The sequence below is a fragment of the Pyxicephalus adspersus genome, chromosome 12 (genome assembly GCF_032062135.1).
Source record: "Pyxicephalus adspersus chromosome 12, UCB_Pads_2.0, whole genome shotgun sequence".
Classification (NCBI taxonomy): Eukaryota; Metazoa; Chordata; class Amphibia; order Anura; family Pyxicephalidae; genus Pyxicephalus; species Pyxicephalus adspersus.
Genome location: NC_092869.1, coordinates 11,145,083 through 11,165,424, shown reverse-complemented (window position 1 = coordinate 11,165,424; position 20,342 = coordinate 11,145,083). Strand labels below are relative to the sequence as shown.

Below are 20,342 nucleotides of genomic sequence, written 5' to 3'. Positions count from 1 at the left end.
TTGGTAGTAGAAGGCAGTTATGACAATGGTGTTTATAAGGGATGGGCTAGAAGGTCCGAGCTCCCCGGGTCATGATCTATTGTTGAATAACAATTTCCATACTCTCACGTTACAACAACCATAATATCACTTTGCCTGATTATATCCTTACCATCACACATGTATTACAACCTCCATACTATCATATTGCTGGATTATATCATTATCATCATACTGATATTATTACAACCTCCAAGAAATCACCTTGCTATAATATACCCATACCATCACACTGCAATAAAATCATAATATAATCATATAATCATACAATATTATATTATGGGGTTGTTTCTTTACAATCACACTGCTGTATAACAGCCTCCATACTACCATAATATCAATTTGCTGGATTATATCCTTACCATCACACATGTATTACAACTATCCATACTATCAAATTGCTGGAATAAATCCTTAACATCAAAATGTTGTTTTACAACCTCCATACTATATCATATTTCTGGATTATATCCTTACCATCACACTACTGTATAACAACATCCATACTATCATATTGCTGGAATATGCCCATACTATTACACTACTGTATTACAACCTCAATACTATCATATTGCTGGATTGTTTCATTACCATCATACTGCAATATCACAACCTCCATAATATAATACTGCATGATCTGCCATCACATTGCTGAAATATATCCATACCATCATACTACTGTATTGCAACTTCTATACCATCATATTGATAGACTAAAAATGAATAGGATATAATGCTGCAATGTGATAGTAAAAAGGATATAAACTGCTGGTTTAAAATCTGCTCACCATTCTAATACTTTTAGACTGCAGAATTATGAGCTTTTCACTATCACTTTAAAGCAAGAGTGACCATAATCAAACCGTTTACCCATATGATATTCAGCATCACTTATATATCTTATATATATCACTTATATAGCTCATATGACATAACCACATTTAATTACCTTCCAGGAAAGTCTGACTGCCATATTGCCATTCATGCACACATCTTCCCAAAGTGTTGTACTGCTCTTCACAACACCTAATTGAAGAATGTTCTTATTTCTCTACAGAACAATACCCCAGAGCACTCCGTAGTGTGTCAACGCAATTGAGTTAATAGAAAAACACCAAGCAGCAATTATGTACTATGATAATTCAAGCAGGCAGAAAGAGTTGACATGTTTTCCAAATATTTGACTGAATTCTCATTGTTCCAACAGTTACAGACAGATGTCCTGCTCCTTCAGGAAGACCTTTCAAACAGGGAAATCAGGTAAAAGTGAGATAAGTCTAATTTCCTTATCGTAACCATATTAAAATGCACTGCAAGCATTCCTCTATCAAACTTTATCTAATGGGATAGGTGAGCAGACAATAGTGAGAGTGTCAGATCCCATGGCACACATTTGGACCTGGAATAGCTGTTAATGGGACCCCAGAGACCACAGGGGCACTTCACTGCCCTCTCCCAGGTCACAGCAGGCAAAGAGCACAAAACCACTGAGAAAAGGTAAAACTTACATATAATCGGAGGTACAGCCAACAGCATCAGCACTTATCTGCTAAGTACTAAATAGTAGCCGCACAGACACAACAATAATACAAAAAGGGCACAACAAAAATGGTTGCACATATATACTAGGGGACATGTGACTGATCATGTGTAGTCAACAATCCAACTATAAAGTATATTAGAACTTTTCTTTAAAAAGTTTTATGAAGAATATCTTTAAGTCTGTCTACTCATTTGTTTTTCATTTGTTCTGTGTTTACCAAATAGGCACTGGACCAGCAATTTAACCACACGTGAAAGAGAGGCCCGTAGCCGTAAGAATTAGGCGCAGGGCCTACATGACCGGGTGCTAGGCCTAGCCCAGAGCTTTTAAGGGGTTAAGAAAAAGGTAGTGTTGCTAGAGGGGGCTGGGCTAGTATACAACGTGGGGTAGGAGGAGATTAGGAATGGGAGATGTTAAAAGGGCTGGATGATAGTGAGAGGCCCTCTTTTGGAAAGAAAAAGTTTCCCACCCACCCTCCCTCTTATGTTTAGGTAGAGTTGAGAGTTGGGTTCGTTTTAGCGGTTGGGGTCTTGGAAGGCAGGGATTCAGTGTATTGGAAAAGGGGTGGATTTTGGCAGGGGGGATCCCCTTTGGTGGGGTCTCCCCCTTTATGGTGAACGGATGATTATGGCTCCTGAAGGCAGTGCTGGGCAGCTAGGGGCAAGGTGGAGATGTTGGAAGAGTTCAATTCTTGTTGGGTGGGATTTTGCCTTCTGAGACCTGCAGCTTGGTTGTTTGGGTGTATAATTGGGAGTTTGATAACATTATGGATACTGTTGTAATGTTATGTATTATTAAAAGGGGAATTAAGTTGTTGGTTCATTAAGCTATATTCAATGTAATATGTTAACATTATATAATCCCGTTTTAATAATAATTATATTAATAATGGAGTGTTGTGTTAATTTATGTTAATGTATGCTTATCAAAGTGTAAAATGTAATTTTATTTGGCATTTATTTATTTGGATATTTGTTTGTTAATTATTTGGAAAGTTAACTTTATGTAATGGTGTTTTAAATAAACGGCTGCTTGCCAGCCAATTTAAAATCCAAGATTTTGTGTTGGGGTATTTAATGGGGGGGAGTGGCTGGTAAGCAGGGGGAGGTTTGGAAGTATGCGGTAGTTATGACAATGGTGTTTATAAAGGATGGGCTAGAAGGTCCGAGCTACCCTGGTCATGGTGCCTTGCTGCTGGTTACAAAATATTTGCAAGATGAAGGTTCCATTTACTGTTATTAAACTTTGTGTAAAATAGAACACTTCAATAATGAGCCTCATCAATGAGGCATACAATACAAATATTGTCTCACAATGACATACTGCATATAAATATACTACCCATATAGTTTGTATGTGTCTATTAACATTGCAGTATGTAAAGTTTGGTGTAAAGTACATGATGTCCAATGATGCTCTCTGGTATCTGGTAAAGGGTAGAAAGTTACAATATAGAAATAGAGATGCACGGCTTGTTTTGAGTTTTAAATGTATTATTTTTTCAGCCCCAAAAATTTCAAATGAGCAACCCAGAAATGATCTATCTTATACCAATGAAGAACTGATGAACAAGATGTGGCTAAACTAAGATTTAGGTTATCAGGTTATAAGAGTTGTTATTTATTAGTGTTAGTCACAAAATAGCTTCTCATGCATTGATAGGCTGGATCTAAAAGTAGAATGTTACAATTCACACAATGGTTGTATCCACCACGGTCAGATGTTAGCTTTGTTAGCTTGTGGTATTTTCATTGTTACAATCCTGGTTACATAAAGGCTAGGTGATCAAAGCATGGTGCCAACAGCAATCAGTGGGAATCTATATAGTGCTTGCCTGGCTAATTATCTTCTATGATCATGATACTTTTTCTTTATTGTATATCGAAGGAGAGTAATGTATATCTTTCCCATGGTGGAGCAATAAAACATTATGGTTCATAAAACTTTGGAATAAAGAAAGCTGGAAATGTGGCAAATATGGAGCCATTGTGTACAGCAGCAAGTCAAATTCCTGGTTAAGTTTAAAAGAGATTAAACTTGATTGGCCATTTGTCCAGTTTTCTTTACTTCTGTTTTCATGAGGTAGCACCCATGTAACGGTTTAAAGTAGGATTAGTGGCTTTTTTAGTGTGAGGAACAGATGAGGGACACTCACCTGAGACAAGCCAAGGTAGATGGACACAGTCTCCGAAATGTACAAAAATTTTCCTTCTTGATTTAGTGCAAATACAAAGCCGTCCAGAGACTGCAGGGAAAAGAACAAGAGACAGTCACAAACAGAGAGGCAGGGAGGAAAACTGGAGACAACCAAGTGCAAAGAACAAGACAATAGAAATAACAGTGGTACCATGAACATAAATACACTTAGCGCAGAGAGAATTACAACAAAGAAATAGGACATTGACACAAAAAGGGAACAAAAGCATTGTGTTATAGGCAGTGGGGAAAACAGAGACAATCTCACATAAAGAGACAGTTAACATTGATTTTCTTGTGCAGGTAACGTGTGGCAATATAGACAGTTCTCAACAAAGTCAGAGGAGGGAGCACAAGCTGCACACTGATAAGAAGACATGGCCGGAGCTGCTTCTCATTTACATCTCACTGCTGACCAGCAAAACACAAATGAGAGTTCAAAGAAACATTACTTGTAAAAAAATACCTAATCCTAATAAAAAAGATGGTTATTTTTTTTTCATTTGATGATATAAATTTGTAAATAATGTGCACGGAACATACAAAAATATTTAATCTTTAATTTCCACTAAAACAATGTACTTTGTAAAGATCTTGTCTTAAGGTAAATCTGTTAGAGAGGTACAAGGGGCTGCCATTACAGACAGCTACATGGCTGTCATCTTTCCTTCGTGGATCAGGTATGTAGATCAAGACCATCAAAGAACGTTGGACATCCCTACCTTTAAGGTTATCTCAGGAACTGAATTACAGAAGACGGGGAGGGAGCTATCTCTTTTAAAGGGAGAGGTCTGAAAAATTGGCCTGCAGGTTTTTCTTTTTAAAAACGAATTTTGTAATTTGATATTGGTTTACTAAGCCAATATTATGCTGGTCAAAGAATGTATGATCATGTTAAACTCCAAACACATAAGTCCAGAGGCTTTTACTTCGCCTTTCTCTCCCTGTCTTTTTTTTTTTTTGCAAAAAGCATGTGAAAAAAGGAAGAAAAAACAGACAGCAAAGAAGGACTGCAAAGAAAAAAACTGTCCTATGTGCATAGCTTCATTTCTTGTACATACATGGCTTAAATAAGGCATACTCCAAGAATAGACACAGTGAGGGGCATTTATCAATGCAGTCATGCAGCCAGGTAATGTTAAATAGGAGCAGTGAGACAATTTGTGACAGATTTATGATTAGGCAGCTGCCAAGTAGAACCAAAATAAAACGTGCCCCCGACCACTTCTTAATTATTCGCCTGTTTTAAGTAAAAACCTCTTATTTCGAATGATAAATCTGGTGCAGATTTGTGTTAGTTGGATACCAAACAAATAGAAGTGCAAGGGTTGTAAGTACACATTTGTCATGATGTGTTTTTTCCTGATACCGCTATACATTTCTTTATCCAAATTACAAAGAAAATTTATACCCCTAATATAGTCCTATCACCCTTCTTTTACCTTGCGCATGATGGGGGAAACTAGAGAAACCACAGACAAGTGTACCCAACCTTAAGAGAGCGAGAAGCAGTACATCCCCTGAAGAGCCATCTTTGCCCCATACAGTAAGAAGGGAAAGCTGATCTTCTTTACTTATGCATGCTTTCAGCAGAGAAACAAAATATGCTGTATACAGCAGGGAATCTTCAATATAAATGATTGACCTTGTGTCTAACAGGTTTACAAGAAGGTGTGAAAAACCGTGAGCTTCTTCTTTGCTTGGCAGGCAATATAACTTAAGAGTTTAGAAAAAAAAAACCTTTTCATATGACAGAGTTTATTCTAACACATATGGCCTTCTGGGGATTCTTTAATGTGGCCTGGTAGACAACATACATATTTTGGTCCCCCAAGGACTATCCTACGTAAACTGAAAACCCAGCTGGAAAATAAAACATGATTACGTATGCACACAGGACAATATATGATTCTATGTACATATTGGGCATAGCCTTGTGGACCACAACCGAATGATGACCTGCATTTTCTGACTGCTATATATAACATTCAGCTCAACTTGTTATCAAACAAGTGTGTTACCAAATGACTACCTATACACAATAAGAAATACTGTCAATACTTAGAGGAATAAAAGACAATTGGTCTGTGTATGAGTTATAATTCACAGCTACACTCAAAATACTAAGGGAAGAAAAAAAAGAAAAAAAAACACCTTTGGAAACATTTATTCAAATCAGTACTCTGTATACGCTAAACATTATAAAATATTGTAAGCTCTATTGGGCACGGTCCTCTTCTTCTCCTGCATCATTGTTTGTACTTGTGAAGTATGCAGAATTCCCATCTGCGGCCCCTATTTATTGTTCAGTGCTGCCTAATATGTTGGCGCTTTATAAATAAAAGTTATTAAAAAATAATAATAATATTATGCTGGGCTCAGGATCCAAACAGCAACACAGGCAGACCAGACAGTGGAGAAGTTATGGAAAAGAGAACGCATGTGCCCCCTGGTGGCAGCTATGATGCCTCTCTCATGTCCTATGGCACCTGCTACAGGTATAAAAAGGTGCGTTTTTATGTCTAGGAGGTCAAAAATAAGCAATCATTACAAACCTGTGCAGTAGATTTATTAGTTTACTTTGCTTGATTTACAAAGGTTGTCAAAGAGTGTTAATAGAAAACTTGTCTCGGCTAAAGAACAGGGAAAGTATCCAAATTGAGCCAGCCTAAAGGATACTAAGAAAAGGAGAGATCAACAAGGCTATGAAATTTGGAGAAAACAAATAAGAATGGAAAGAGCAAGAAAAGGTTAACTGATATAAATAAAAATAACCATAAAGAGAGATAATACAAAAAATAATTGAAAAAAATGCAGAGATAGAAAAAGCTGATCAGAACTTGGAAAGAAAGACGAGATGCCACATGATCTCTTCAGAACTAAAAGCTTGCAGAGGGTTCCCTGCCAGACTGAAATAAGAGGTAGAAAGAGAATTGGCAAGGGATAGGCAGAGATGGAGGGAGGGAATGGAGGAATAAGGCAGAGAGAGGGAGGGAGGACAGGCCTCTCTCCTCAGGTTATGAATGAATGAGCACTGTTGTTTTTTCATCTCAGCGTGCAAGGATTTAATTAAGTGATAACAGTCACCTTGGGTGGCTGTACTGACCAGTAATGTGTAGGTAAGCAGCAGACAGGGGGAGCGGCTGCCTTAATCTATCTGTGGACTGGAAGAAGGGGCAGTGTGGGGGGCAGGAAGCTGTTTGGCAATTTTTTTTCACTCTTGATAAAAATCAGCACTGAGAAATAATAAAATAATACAAAAAAACAATATAATAAGAGTGCAGAACCAGTGCAGGCAACAATAAAAAGTAGCATGGTGCAGCGCCTGCCAGCTGTGTTCCTGTGCAGACAAGCTGCAGGATTGCATATTTGTAAAATAACAGCAGTGACTGCTACCACCATCTTCAATGCCTACCCATGGCTCGTGGTTTTCTAGCAAGAAATACCAAAATAATTAATAAAAGAACAATAAACCTAATACAAATAAATTACTGTATGCAACACAGTATTAGCATATACAAATGATCATATAAAGAATAATACAAAACCAAAAATTAAATATTTGACTTTTTATACTATTGTATCCACAAATTATTTTTGGTGAAATGTCCTTGTGCCTGTACTGAAGGCAATATTGGTTTGTCATTGCTGAACTTACTTACAAATTGCAAAAGCCTGCATATCTCCTATAGAAAGTCTATAGCACAAGCTATACCTGTGCAATGGTGCAAAGTGCAGCAAATGAAACTGGTGCGTTTGTACACATCTATTCATAGGTAGGAGCACTTTTTGGACATGATTGATACTCATTTCTCCTTTACTAGTTTATTGCAGGTTATCATAGTGCCAAGGAGTAAAAGGCCGGGCCACTGCAGCTCTGGGCCCCCAAGAAATGGCATGGTATGTTGTGGTTATAGTCCTCTTCCTCTACATTTAAGCACACATTAAGTAAATTATAACTGTTTGCCATTCTGCACCATTCTATGTCCTTTTGCCTTGATCCAGTTATTCATTAAAGTAGATTTTTTTTGCTGCTCCTATACTAAACTCCATTCCTCCAAGAAATGCTCCCTAGTGTCCAAGCTGGAGTGGGTGAGGAGGTTAGAACAGAGGGGGGTAAGGGCAGTTAGGAGTAGAGGGCGAGGAGGCTCAGGAGAGAATCCACTCAGGATCCGCTTTATGTGAAGTAATTATGCTAATTGCATGGATGCCCTTGCTCGTTTTTTTGCCGAGCAGCTGAAGATAAATAAAGGGAAATTGCCCCGCACACGGCGCAGTGCAGGAGGAATGCTAAACAGCTCTGTTTGTTGTCTGATTATAGGTCTGTTTACACTAAATTCCGGAGGTAATTGCTGATTTTGATTGCACGCTTATTTGTGCGCCTGTACAGCCGGGGGACACTGGGGTCTGTCTGCCTTTATAATTAAATCATTTTGTGACATGGGCGGAGGTTGGGCAAGGCCCTGAGATTAGCCTGGCACAGGGGAGATGAAAGGAAGACAGTTATGGATCCACTGAATGGACTCTCAGTGAAAATTACCTGCACAGCAGGCTTTTTCCTTTGTGATATGAGTTTTCATTATATGTAATATTAAAGTAAAGGGCAATGAAAACACTAAAGGACAAAAGGTAGATTTAAAGTAGAACTTTTGCTTACCATCAAAAAATATATGTTGCAACTTTATTGGTGCATGTACACTTACAGTTTTCTCATCCAGTCCTCCTGCAAAATCTTACAAATTCCTGTTGATATTTCCAGTGAAGTGCACCTAATGCACATAATGTGATAATGGAGCAACAATGCCGCTCTGCTCTAAAATATATATAAAAGTTGCCAGTCTCAGGTAGTCTGTGCCTCCCTGCACTACAAAGAGATGAAATATGTTGCAAGGGAAATAGGTATCAGTATTGTCACTGCTGATCCCCCCAACCTGTAGCTTGTCATTTAGAATCTGGGCTCACCTAATCCTATCCACTGCTTTGTGGATTGAAATCACTCTGCATTGTCTGGGAAGAGAGTGTGTAAGGCAAAACAAAGAAAGATTTGGTTCAGACAGTAAAGATATTGCATATTTTTTAATTTACATTCTGTAGCTTATGCAAAACTGTTTTTTTTTTTCATACCCTTGGCCATCGACTTTGGGCATTTTGTTACCAACAACACTGGGTGTTTTTACCTCCCACTGGCCACAACAATGGGCATTTTATTTCTCCCACTGATCACCAGCACTGGGTATGTTGCTAGCATAGACTTCTCAAATTTAACACAGAAAATGTGTTTAGATTTTAGGGTGTTTTTTTTTAATATGACCCTCAGGCATTCACTGGTGCTGGGACTTATATTCCATATTGATATATCTTGGCAAAATTACATTGAGCTCCCAGCAACAAAAATGTAAACTAAATGATAGCATAGGATTGAAACCTAAATAAATATGTACCAAAAGGAATTGTGTGGCTGCCATTCGGAACAAGGATGCAGTATAGGAAGTCAAAACAAATTTTTTCCAGGTTCAAGCCTTGGAACATATTAAAGCCATAACAGCCAGACAGGAGAGGTGGCCTCCAAATTCTTTAGTACAGGTTTTCTTTAAAACTCAGGTAGTATGTTAAATAGAATTATTAAAATTGGGTGGCTGTTTTTTGGTTGGTGCATAAAATCTATCTATGATCAGCACAGAAACCCTTGTGTTAATAACAATATATAGATCTACCCAAACATAAACAAGATTATTTTGCTCCTAGTTCATATTTACAGTATATGTCTGACCAGAAGCAAAAGTAAAAATAAATCCTCAACCACAAGCATTGTAGCTGATACATTTTTTACTATGCTAGCACAGCTCTACGTGTGATTACGAGATACGTTATTGAGATTTAGCCTTTTCACCCCCTTTCCCAGCCAATGATGCATGACAGCCCATGCTGAGTCTTTGAGCTGATCCTACCTATTAGTCTGGCTGTGGAAATCAGGGCTTGTTTCGTCACAAATATGGATATCTCTTGCAGGTTCTTAACTATTCAACATGGTGACATAAAATTTGAAGTCAATTTGAAATGATAGTATACAGAGACAGAGTATACAGAGTATACAATTCCAACAATGAAACAGCAATGCTTTAACTGTGATCACACAGGTAAGTTCCCCTTACCGAATCCTAACTGGTAAGCAGACCTTAAAGCTGGACTGATACAAGTGCTTTCTAAAATTACAAGCAGACTTTAAGTAACAGATATTGACTGAATGCTTCATCACTACTTACTATTCCATTCCCACACTAAAGTAATTGAAAAAAATGTTGGCAAAAAGTTGCCTTGATTTTTTTTTAATTGAATGCTAGGTAAAATTGGTAAAGAAACTGTTTTGTTTGGCTGAAATAACTCAGAAGCCTTGCTTACCTGAACACAAACTTAAAATGCACCTATGGCTAGTCAATGCATTAGCTACAATACCATACATTTTGTTGCACTGTAATGCACATACCTTGGCACTGGGGTGCTATTAAGAATGTATGGTGCTGCAGCACATCAGCAGTTGTTGCAATAACGCATTTGGCACTGATGTGAACCCAGTCTAAATTATTTATATATTATAAACAAACTGTAAATCTGAAAAATAACTAAATGTTTACTAAAAAGTAATGAAAAACTGCCTGTGTTGAGATCTCTAAATATGCATTTCCCCACAATAGTTGCAGCTACAGAGGTGAGTGTTCCTGTTCATTATACATGATATTCTTTAGTTGAATCTATAATTTATGAAGATGTTCCCTATTTGCGATGGCAACTATTGTGTAGAGCATCTTTTATCCATCTGGGATATGTTTTTCCCTAGTGGTTGAACTTATTTATATATATATATATATATATATATACTCTTTTTTCAACCTGACCTACTATGTAACTATATTTTGGGGTGATTGCAATTGTCTATTCCGAATTCACTGGTTTGTAAAGAAATCTTCCTATACAATGCAAGAACTTTCCAACACATTAAAACTCTATAGCACTCCATGTAACACATCATTGGCATTTTATTAACATAGGTTTTCATCACTTCTATTCCCGTGCAGCTACCTCATGTCATCCACTGCAGTAAATGGCTTGGCTGCATGCTACAGTATTTTTCAGAATGGGGTTCCAGATGGTAAAAACAGTGGACTATGCCTGCACAATGTGTGCTGAAACTGACACATATAGTTTCTATTATAATTTTTTCCCTTCCATGAAGTTTCACCCCATCATGAATCCCCTTAGACGTCCTCTGCACATGACTCCACAGATCTGATAATTCCAGTGCTCTGACCAATATTATAGGAGGACAGACACAGAGTTTGCTGGTAGCATATAACAAAATGATAGATATTACATGACCACCAACTAGAATCCCTGCTTTCCTGGTTGTGTGTCTACATTTCAATGCTGAAATGTTAATGATCATTGTGGTTGTATAGAAAGGGTGGTTCAACATGTTTTTCTTGAGTACACTGGGCAATAAAAATTTTGTTCTTGAATTAACATATTGTTCTACATGCTCCTTCATTAGTACTTTTAACCCTTTTAATGCAGGCAAGCATGAAATAAAATTTCAATATTCAGACCTATACACTGTATCATTATGTATCTTATGTAATTTATTGGGAAGTGTGCAGCCACAAGGGTTTATGGTCTTTGGATAGGCACTGCAAATATAGTCTACATGCAAATATCTTAAAATAAGTTCAGTATTGCACTAGAAACCCTTTTTTGCTATCAAGATTAATTTGTGAGAAATGAAATTCAGGGGTTTAGTGATCCTGAAAAACAAGCATAAGCTGATTGGTCTAATATTGTGCAAACTTATACTTTTCTTGATTATTTCCTGCATTGCAATGGTAACGCACAAGGCGCATTAACTCTGGGGCAGCAATCAGCAGCAGGGAAAGGGTTACAGCTCTGGCTCAGTATCAGGCTGAATGAGGAGATACGGATCACACAGACGCAGTACTTAGTGGCCCAGAGAGGCATTTGTCTGCTCTGCGAGCTGCTCTTGACACATCCTCCAACGGAGAAGCTGAGTACTCTTTGTCTTGGGTTTGATGCAGGTTAAGTGGCCCATACATCTCTCTGGAATCTCAAAAGCACCTTGAAGGCTAATGGCAGCACAGCACACCGCTCGGCCTCACTGATAGGATCTCCAGCAATTTCCCTTCTTCCACCGCGCTAATCACTTGTCTCTTTTACTCTGGTTTTCTCTAGCGTTTGAAGCGCTTAGCCGAGTTTTACATTGTATTCTCCAACAATGATGTAAAGAGACTGTCACCACCAGTACATATGCTAGACTGTGTGATGCTCAGACAGTAGAAGACCGGTGGCTCGTTTTGCCTATCTACACAAAGTGACAATATGGCGGTAATAGCTGATGAACAATCGTGTCTAGGAATACAGTTAAGAGTGACAATGAAAAACACTAAAAAGTACAATCCATAAATGTGTAATATAGAGTAGGTACACATTACTTGTTTAGCCTGTGCATTTAAGATTACAAGCAATAGAATTATGACCTTCCCTGTACAGAACAAAGGACTGGTAAACCATGTTTAGTACCTGCCACCCCAGAGAGATGGCCGCACTCTACACAGTCCACTTTCAGCCTAAACATCATTGTCAAATTACTTTACATGCTGCTAGTCCCTGTGTATGTTAGAGGTTTAAATGCTAGCGGGAGTGAGGGAGGGAAGGTGGTGACAGCTCTGTAGCTGGAGGAGGTATGAGGGGCTGCTGACATTCTTTGTGTAAAGGTCACAAGGCAGGTATCCTGCTGCATTGAATTGGAGGCAAAAGGTCAGACATGAGTTGAGAGATTATGTAATTATCAAAGACCACAATTGAACAGTGAGGGCAAAGAAAGGGCTGGTACCGTTGGGATTTTAACTGGGGGATTAAAAATGGTCAATCTATACAAGGCATGCACAGACTTTACTGTAACTCGCCAGAGGCATTCAATTCGGTGCTACCATTGGGCCCATATTTAATAACAAAGTGTTGAGACAAGAGTGTGGTATAACCAATGCCAACTAATTACACATCGGCTGTCTTTACTCTGAAAAATAACCTAAAAACCAAATCGGTATTTATTCACTATGAATTAGACCCTATTGCTTTTTTGTGTTACTTTTATAGTCAAACTAGAAAATTCAGCATGAAAATACTTTTGGGGCACACAACCTACCCACCATAAGCTTTTATGTTTCATGCTAGCATTGCCCAGCATTGGAAAATCCTCTAGTCATCAACAACTTGGAATTCTGGGAAATTCTAAATCTTAGATGCTTTTCTGTAATTTGATGAAGTTTACTTTGATGAGTAGCTCTTAAGTTTTTAGCTATACACACAGCTGATGCAAGCTAGTCATACCCTGCTCACTGAGAATTAATGTTTTCTTACACCTGTTCTTCAGCTGTGGCAGACCTTAAATAAGGTGGTATTATTATAGAAATAGACTGCCGTCTCTTGCAGAAAACCCTGCAAAAGAACCATGAATATAGAAAGCTAAAACAGGAATAAAGATGGAAAAGAATTAATATTTAGCAGCACAGGTTTCATGTGCTCCATTAGCCATTTGCTACATTTTTGTGTTGCCTGGAGTTGCTTTTTATTATGTTATGGTCGCTACTAACTATATTACTTAACTATAAAAAGAGGGGATGAACAAGGCTTTTTCTGCTCTGATGCAGGCTGAGACTGTTGTCTTTTCCAGATCCCTTTAATCAACATAAAGTCTCACCTCCTCTCGTGGTGCCCAGATTCTATCTGCTCCTAGGCGCACTGGGGAAACGGTGAATTGATGCAGAATTTTTATCAGTGTGCAGTTTAGCTGATGTCTACCAATTCATAGAAAGAGAGCGGAATTGTTAGTGCCACTGGTGGGGCATGCACATGAAATATTGTCTTGGGGACAAAATTTATACTAGTTTGGGTTTATGTATGTATATTTTGTGACAGTTACTGCATTCATTGTACTTGACTGTCTTTCTGCCAATCTAATAATAGGCATATTGTTTAATTTACTGCTACCAATTTGTACCTGTACTATAAAAGCCCAGGCCAGCCTGAACATTGATCTGCTTACATTTATACTGTCTGCACTGATCAACAGTGGGGATAACAGATATCATGAGCTTTCTGATTTTCACCTTTTGCTGTTCAGAATTACATTGGATGAGGGATGGACAGGGCTTAGCTAAACATATGCAAGGACTGCCTTCTTCTAGCAATTTGGTATCAAATGGCCTGTTTTCTTACAGTTCTTCAAGGCAGGCAAGGATATACTTTAATCAGTGAAGCTGGGATCCAGCAAACCTGTAAAGGATCTGGTAGGATTCAAAGCAATTACATTGGAGAAATTAATTCCATGTGTGCTGGATGACCCAGCTTCACTGATGAAAGTATATCCTCCCCAGCCTTGGAGAGCTTTTTTAAATCAGGACCAATGTGTCCATGGATTACACATCTGCAGTACAGCCTACAAAAAGATTATTTACTGCTGAAGTCAATAAGGTGAGTCCCACCTTATTCACTGATCTGAGTGAATTTTCCCATTGTAAATGGAAAATTCACCGTGTAAGTAAACCTATAGGATTATATTCCTTTAGTGAATAAACCCTAATAAATAAAACATATGTTTTACAGACATGGGCGGACAAAGTCTGTCACTGAAGGAGGGCCCTGGACCCTTCTCAGCTAAGAGTGGCCCTCACAGGGTCCTTGAGTCAGTTGACCAGGGGGGCTGAAACCTGTTCTGCACAGGAGCCCACTGTTGGCTACATCTGCCACTGCTTATAATTTGTTCTTGGTCCTGGTCTGATGACACCAGAGACACCAAATGTAAAAAGATTCAACCAACTGGGCTTTATATTTATACTTAATTTCTTACTATTCTCTATTATGAGTACAGTAATTTTGCTTCAACTTAACTCTTAGAAAACATGATATGATTATGTCTACATTATATACTCATTGTTTAAATAAGAGCTGTAACAAAAGATGAAAGTAAGGGTTTATTTTGTGGTCCTCTACAGAACTGGAAACCAATGTGTTAAATTATCTTTGCTTTCCGCTGCCCGTCCTTATTTCTTGTACACCAAGACTTCCTCCCAGCCAGGCCATTCTGATAAAGAAAAGCCATTTCTCTGATTAAAGTGCGAGTCGGCAAGAAGATGCTATTTCTCTCTTAAAGAATCCAGCTCAGAGTTTCAGCCTTAAGAAAATCAATGAGAAACAGATTAATGTGAGTGCAAAACAGAGCACAGGGAGAGAGGCTGCAGAATTGTGGTGCACGAACCATCTGTACATCCTCAAATCAGATTGCACTAAATGTATAAACACAAATCCTTTCAGCTATCCTACTGCTGCTTCCGACAGCTCAGTTCAGTTTTTAAAACTGACAGTATACATAAAGGTCAGGTAATTAATCTATCAGAGCTCAAGGAGGGGGTCAGCAGGTTTGGAGGAAGGAAAGGAAGAATTTCGGGAGGAGGGTGGGCTTCTTAGGTGCAGGTAAATATTTTTTTTCCATTTTGGGGCTTTGTGTTTAAAATTTAAATAGTGTGCCTCATAGCAACCAGTGAGCTTCTACTACTCATTTGAAATGGAATATTTTTTTTTGTAACCAGCAATCTATACAGCTAACTATTATACAGAGTAAAAATATTTGATTTACATAATTAAGCTATTCAGCTTTTTGTGATATTACAGGCTTAGAACAAATTTAAGGAGAGCATCTTTTCAATGCACAAGGAGAATTTGTACACATCAGTCAAACAGGTTCAACCTTTAATTTAAAAAAAAAGGAATTTTGATGGTCACTACAGCACAACATTGTGGTAATTTTAATAAGCCTTTTTTTTTCTTGAAAGAGTTAAGTTATATGGTCCAAATAAATAGTTATGTATTTACTACTCTTTCTATCTCGGGCTTTACAATTTGTAATATGTATGTTAAAGTGTATTTTTAAAGAAAATCCTTTGAATGAATGTGACCTGAGATAAGAAGAATGCAATCCCATGATGTTAATTACAGAAAGATGAGGAATATGGACTTGAAGAAGAGAAGCAATAATTAGATATAGATCTGACCTATAGGCATGGATGAATGTATGTCATTACAGATCCAAATCAAACTTTCAGAGAATTGGTTTGTCAGCCCAATCAACATTGATTCTTGCTGACAGAGAAAGTATAGATTTCATAATGGAAGAAAAACAAATTTAACAACATAAACTCTGATACTGCAATATCTATATAGAATACAAGTCAGGCATAGCTCTCTGAGCATTCTCTTTCACTGTCCCAGTGTTGTCTGACACCAGTTTATCAAAGTACTTCCCTACTGTGCCTCCCTGCATGCATCAGATTGTGATTAACAGATTAATCACACAGTGGTTTTATAAGCTGCCTGTTATGACATTCCTGTCCCTCCGTCTGATGTTTTGATCCCTCCTTCTGTCAAGGAACATCCTCCATGTCACATATTATGTGTCACACAAGTTCATTTGCATGCTTTAATTTCATCTTATCCAAAGAGGCTGAGGACCCAACAGTGATGCATAATAGATGCAAGAAGGTTTATTCAAAAAAGCAGTTTGCCAACTTATGGTAACCTATCAGATTACATTTTTCAGTTTTCTGACCTTGGTTGACTTAAATTTGGTTGGTTGAAACAAATGGTTGCCCTTTACAACTTCGTATCTTCATTTCGTGCAACTTAAATAACTAAGGCTGAAGAAATAAAAAAAACTATTCTCTCTAGTGCTGTAAATGGTACACAATTTTGAGAGGTATTAGAATAAAAGGAAAATTGTAACTTGCTAGAATGATATACGTTTAGAAGTGTGTGTGGTGATTATGTAATTCAGAGGTATATCCGAAGGTTCCATGATAAAAAAAATCTGAACAACATAATGTCCAGTATCCAGTCATCATAGTCCAGTATGATGGATATTAGGGTGGTCATTTTAGGTTGTATATGTTTTCCAAGGCTTACTTTAACATATTGAACTGCCCTATGCTGCTCTTCCCCAAATGCTATCTTCAGTGTCAAGTCCTGAATGAATTCTAGAAAGTCACTTATTTTTTTTCAACTTCCACAACAAAGCGTCATTGAGGCTGATAATAAATTGTTTGATTAAAAGTCATGGGCATAAAGATCTTCACGTCTGTAGGGCACAAGGTCAGGTTAGGTCTTTAGGCTGATGTAACAAAATGCCTATTTGTTCTTACAAACTATTTGTTCTTACAAACTATTGTACAACTAAAACATTGATGTCAGATTGTGTGTCCAGCTTCTGGGATGTGAGAATAATCATGAAATCAGTGTATGCTGCTTAATTCCTCCAAAAATACTGCATCTGCAGCACGTGATCTTCTCCTACTCTGATGATGGTAAGATTGGGTCAGTTGCTTTGAAAAAACAGAAAACCTGTTCCACAATGGAAGTAAGACTTCACAAGATGGCAGCAGAAAAAGCGAAGAATCATGGAATGGTGAAACGTACTTTCACTTGGAACCACTGTCTGATTCTGCAGTAGGACATAAAATTGCTCTGTAGTGCAACAAACCCAATAAAGGTAAATCCTATCTTCTATAGTAGGCACAGATCATGATAACAAGTAAAGCACACTCACACTATCCAGCAGGGTCAGACCATATACTACTAGTGATGTGTAGGACACACTTCAGCCAGTATCTTCAGATGTTCCTCTCCTACAAGCTAAATTGGCAGAACAAAATTCCAGAGTTGTTGATATGGAGGATAGGAATCACAGGAATATTGTCCACTTTTTGGTTTTCCAAGGGAGTTTTCTACTGCTACTAAGAAGCAGGGAGCAGCATTTACATCTGTTGAAAAGAGGTTTTGTGATACTTTGATACATAATCACCACACACACTTCTAAACGTATATCATTCTAGCAAGTTACAATTTTCCTTTTATTCTAATACCTCTCAAAATATTGTACCATTTACAGCACTAGAGAGAATAGTTTTTTTTTTCTTCAGCCTTAGTTATTTAAGTTGCACGAAATGAAGATACGAAGTTGTAAAGGGCAACCATTTGTTTCAACCAACCAAATTTAAGTCAACCAAGGTCAGAAAACTGAAAAATGTAATCTGATAGGTTACCATAAGTTGTCCTGGAGGAAAGTGTCACTGTAGACAGTTACAGAGAAAAAGTTGATGCATGTTCAAAATAAGGCAAATTACAGAGGATGTATTTTTAGTCTGAAGGTAGACCCTCAATTATCTCTGAAAAGGAGTCTAGTAGATAGATAGATAGTAGATACAGAGGGAGTCTGAGATCTGAAGTTGCAATATAGAGGTGTGCCATAGATAAAAACTCAAATAATAGACACCTTAGTTACCTACTCCTAAACTTTCATGATCAAGCCATTGATCAGGTTCAGCAGGTGTTTTCAGGGGGCATGGATCAGTAGTTTGTGAGAGGTGTTCTGGTAAAGACCGGACTTTGGTTTTTTCTCTCCCAGGTAAGCCCGCACAATTTATGAGAGGCACAAAGGGTCCCAATCTAGATCCTGACAGTTGTTACTCTAGTGGTCTTTTAGTTTAAGTTGTGATTTGCAGTAACTTGAGACAGCATTTACTACTCTAACAACATTATAACTATGTCTCTAAACAAACAATAACGTACTGACATGCCCAGCTCCACGTAAATTTGCATCTCAATTGCATTCCTACATGAAGTCTTGACCATAAGGAAAAATGCCCGGCCTCTGTTTCTGCTTTAGGCAGGTAGTCCAGAAAGCCATAAATCTATATATAACAGGCCATTTCATGCACACTGCAGCAGAGGTGTTGGCTTCTAAGAGAAAGAAAACTCACCTCGCCCTATGCAATTTAAAGCCATTAAGTAAAAATCTGGAGTCTCTGTTTCTATTTAAGACTTTGCCAAGAAAGTCGAGGGGGAGCATATGGCACTTAAAAAGTTTACTTATGCATTTGCTATACCCTTAGTGGCTTAAAATATAAAGCAAATGCTGATTTACTTATTAAAGTAACCCACAACAACCAATCAGCATTCATCATTTACTGACCTGACTCAACTAAAGTTTAAATTTGATGGGTTATTCTCGGTTTCAACACTTCACTCAGCACAGCTGTTTGCCCTGTCTTAGTAAATTGGTGTTTAGTCTATTTGAGAGGGAAACACATAATAATAATGTTCCAGAGATAATCAAGCGGCATAGCTTTGCAGACCGTGCCTTTGTATGAACCACGTTCTCGCCCCTCCTTGCCTTATTTATAGAGGCTCACTGGGTATATTTGTTTAAAGAGAATTTTTTTTTCACTCGGCAATTAGAAGGATACGCACCTTTAAATGGCGCCCAGCAGGTAGAGTCAGAGCCCTGAAATAACCAAGCAAGGCATCAAGTAATTGCATTAGAGGGTGAGGTGATAATTACACCGAGTTGAATAATTCATTATTTAGGCTATTTGTAATGCATGCTAATCTGCTGTCATTAGACACTGCAAGGAAAGCTGTGTTAGGGTGGCGATGGTACATGAACCTTACATGGAATGGAGAGTGAGGGCCAGGGATCATGCATGTGGCCTTATAACTAAATCTGCTGGCTGTCTGGGAGACAGAAGGCAATTCACACGTTATTGATAAACATTAGTATTCTAGAGGATGAAAATACACTGCCTGGCCAAAAAAAAAGTCACAAACTAATATTTCTAATATTTCGTTGAACTGCCTTTAGCTTTGATAGCAGCATGAATTTGCCATAGTGACAATGCATAAGCTTATTGAAATGATGGAACATTTTTTTGCATCTAGAATTGTGTAAATATTTGACCAAAAGTTTCATTTCTTTGGCTGTTGTATCATTTTGATAAGCTTATGTAGTTCCACAGCATTTATTTTCATCCATAGTTGATTTTTTTTTTTTTGGCTAAGATCATGTATTGATGATGGGAGAGTTTCCAGAATATCCCAAAATTCTAATTGAAGTTAGGGCCTGGACATTGTGATGACCAATCAATGTATGAAAATAATGTACCATGTTTCCTGAACCACTGTTTCACAATTATTTGTTGCATTGTCAACTTGCTAATTGCTGAACAACTAGATTGAACAACTTTAGTGGATTTTCTCACATTCATACACTGAGAAAAAGGAATAATGAAATTGAGTAAAGTGGAGCTGATGTTCACAGCCCTGAGGTGTAAACCACATGGAGCAAGAAATCCTACTGTCTTGTTAACAGTTTCACTTTTAGGCTAGGTTTCATAAATCATAGCCAGGTTGATGTACAAAAGCTGAAAAACATGTTCTTAACAACCAATTAAACGAGCTTGACTAACTAGCCTTAACTTGGTTTGACTTTTTCCAATTTTTTTTGTAAGACATCCCACGTTCCTCTGTGCACCAGAAGATGGGAATATACAGTGTATGTGATTATTTGTTTGTCATTAGCTCATACATGTGCACTGATGAAATTAACACACATAACGGAAGTGTATACAAGTCCTCGTCCAGCCTCATACAGCATAAACGCCGCTCTGCC

At 37.9% G+C, this 20,342-nt stretch overlaps 1 protein-coding gene across 4 annotated transcripts in view; it reads right to left on the bottom strand.

The window, feature by feature from the left end:
• The window catches only part of NPAS3 (neuronal PAS domain protein 3), a 298,073-nt gene that overhangs the window by 70,879 nt on the left and 206,852 nt on the right, over nucleotides 1–20,342 (bottom strand). For 3 of the 4 annotated variants that reach the window (XM_072427890.1, XM_072427892.1, XM_072427894.1), the window contains one exon: nucleotides 3,738–3,827. The exons of the other annotated variant lie outside the window; for it this stretch is intronic. In XM_072427890.1, coding sequence (XP_072283991.1) covers nucleotides 3,738–3,827 — 90 coding nt within the window. The remainder of the gene's footprint in view (nucleotides 1–3,737; nucleotides 3,828–20,342) is intronic. 4 annotated transcript variants of the gene reach the window in all.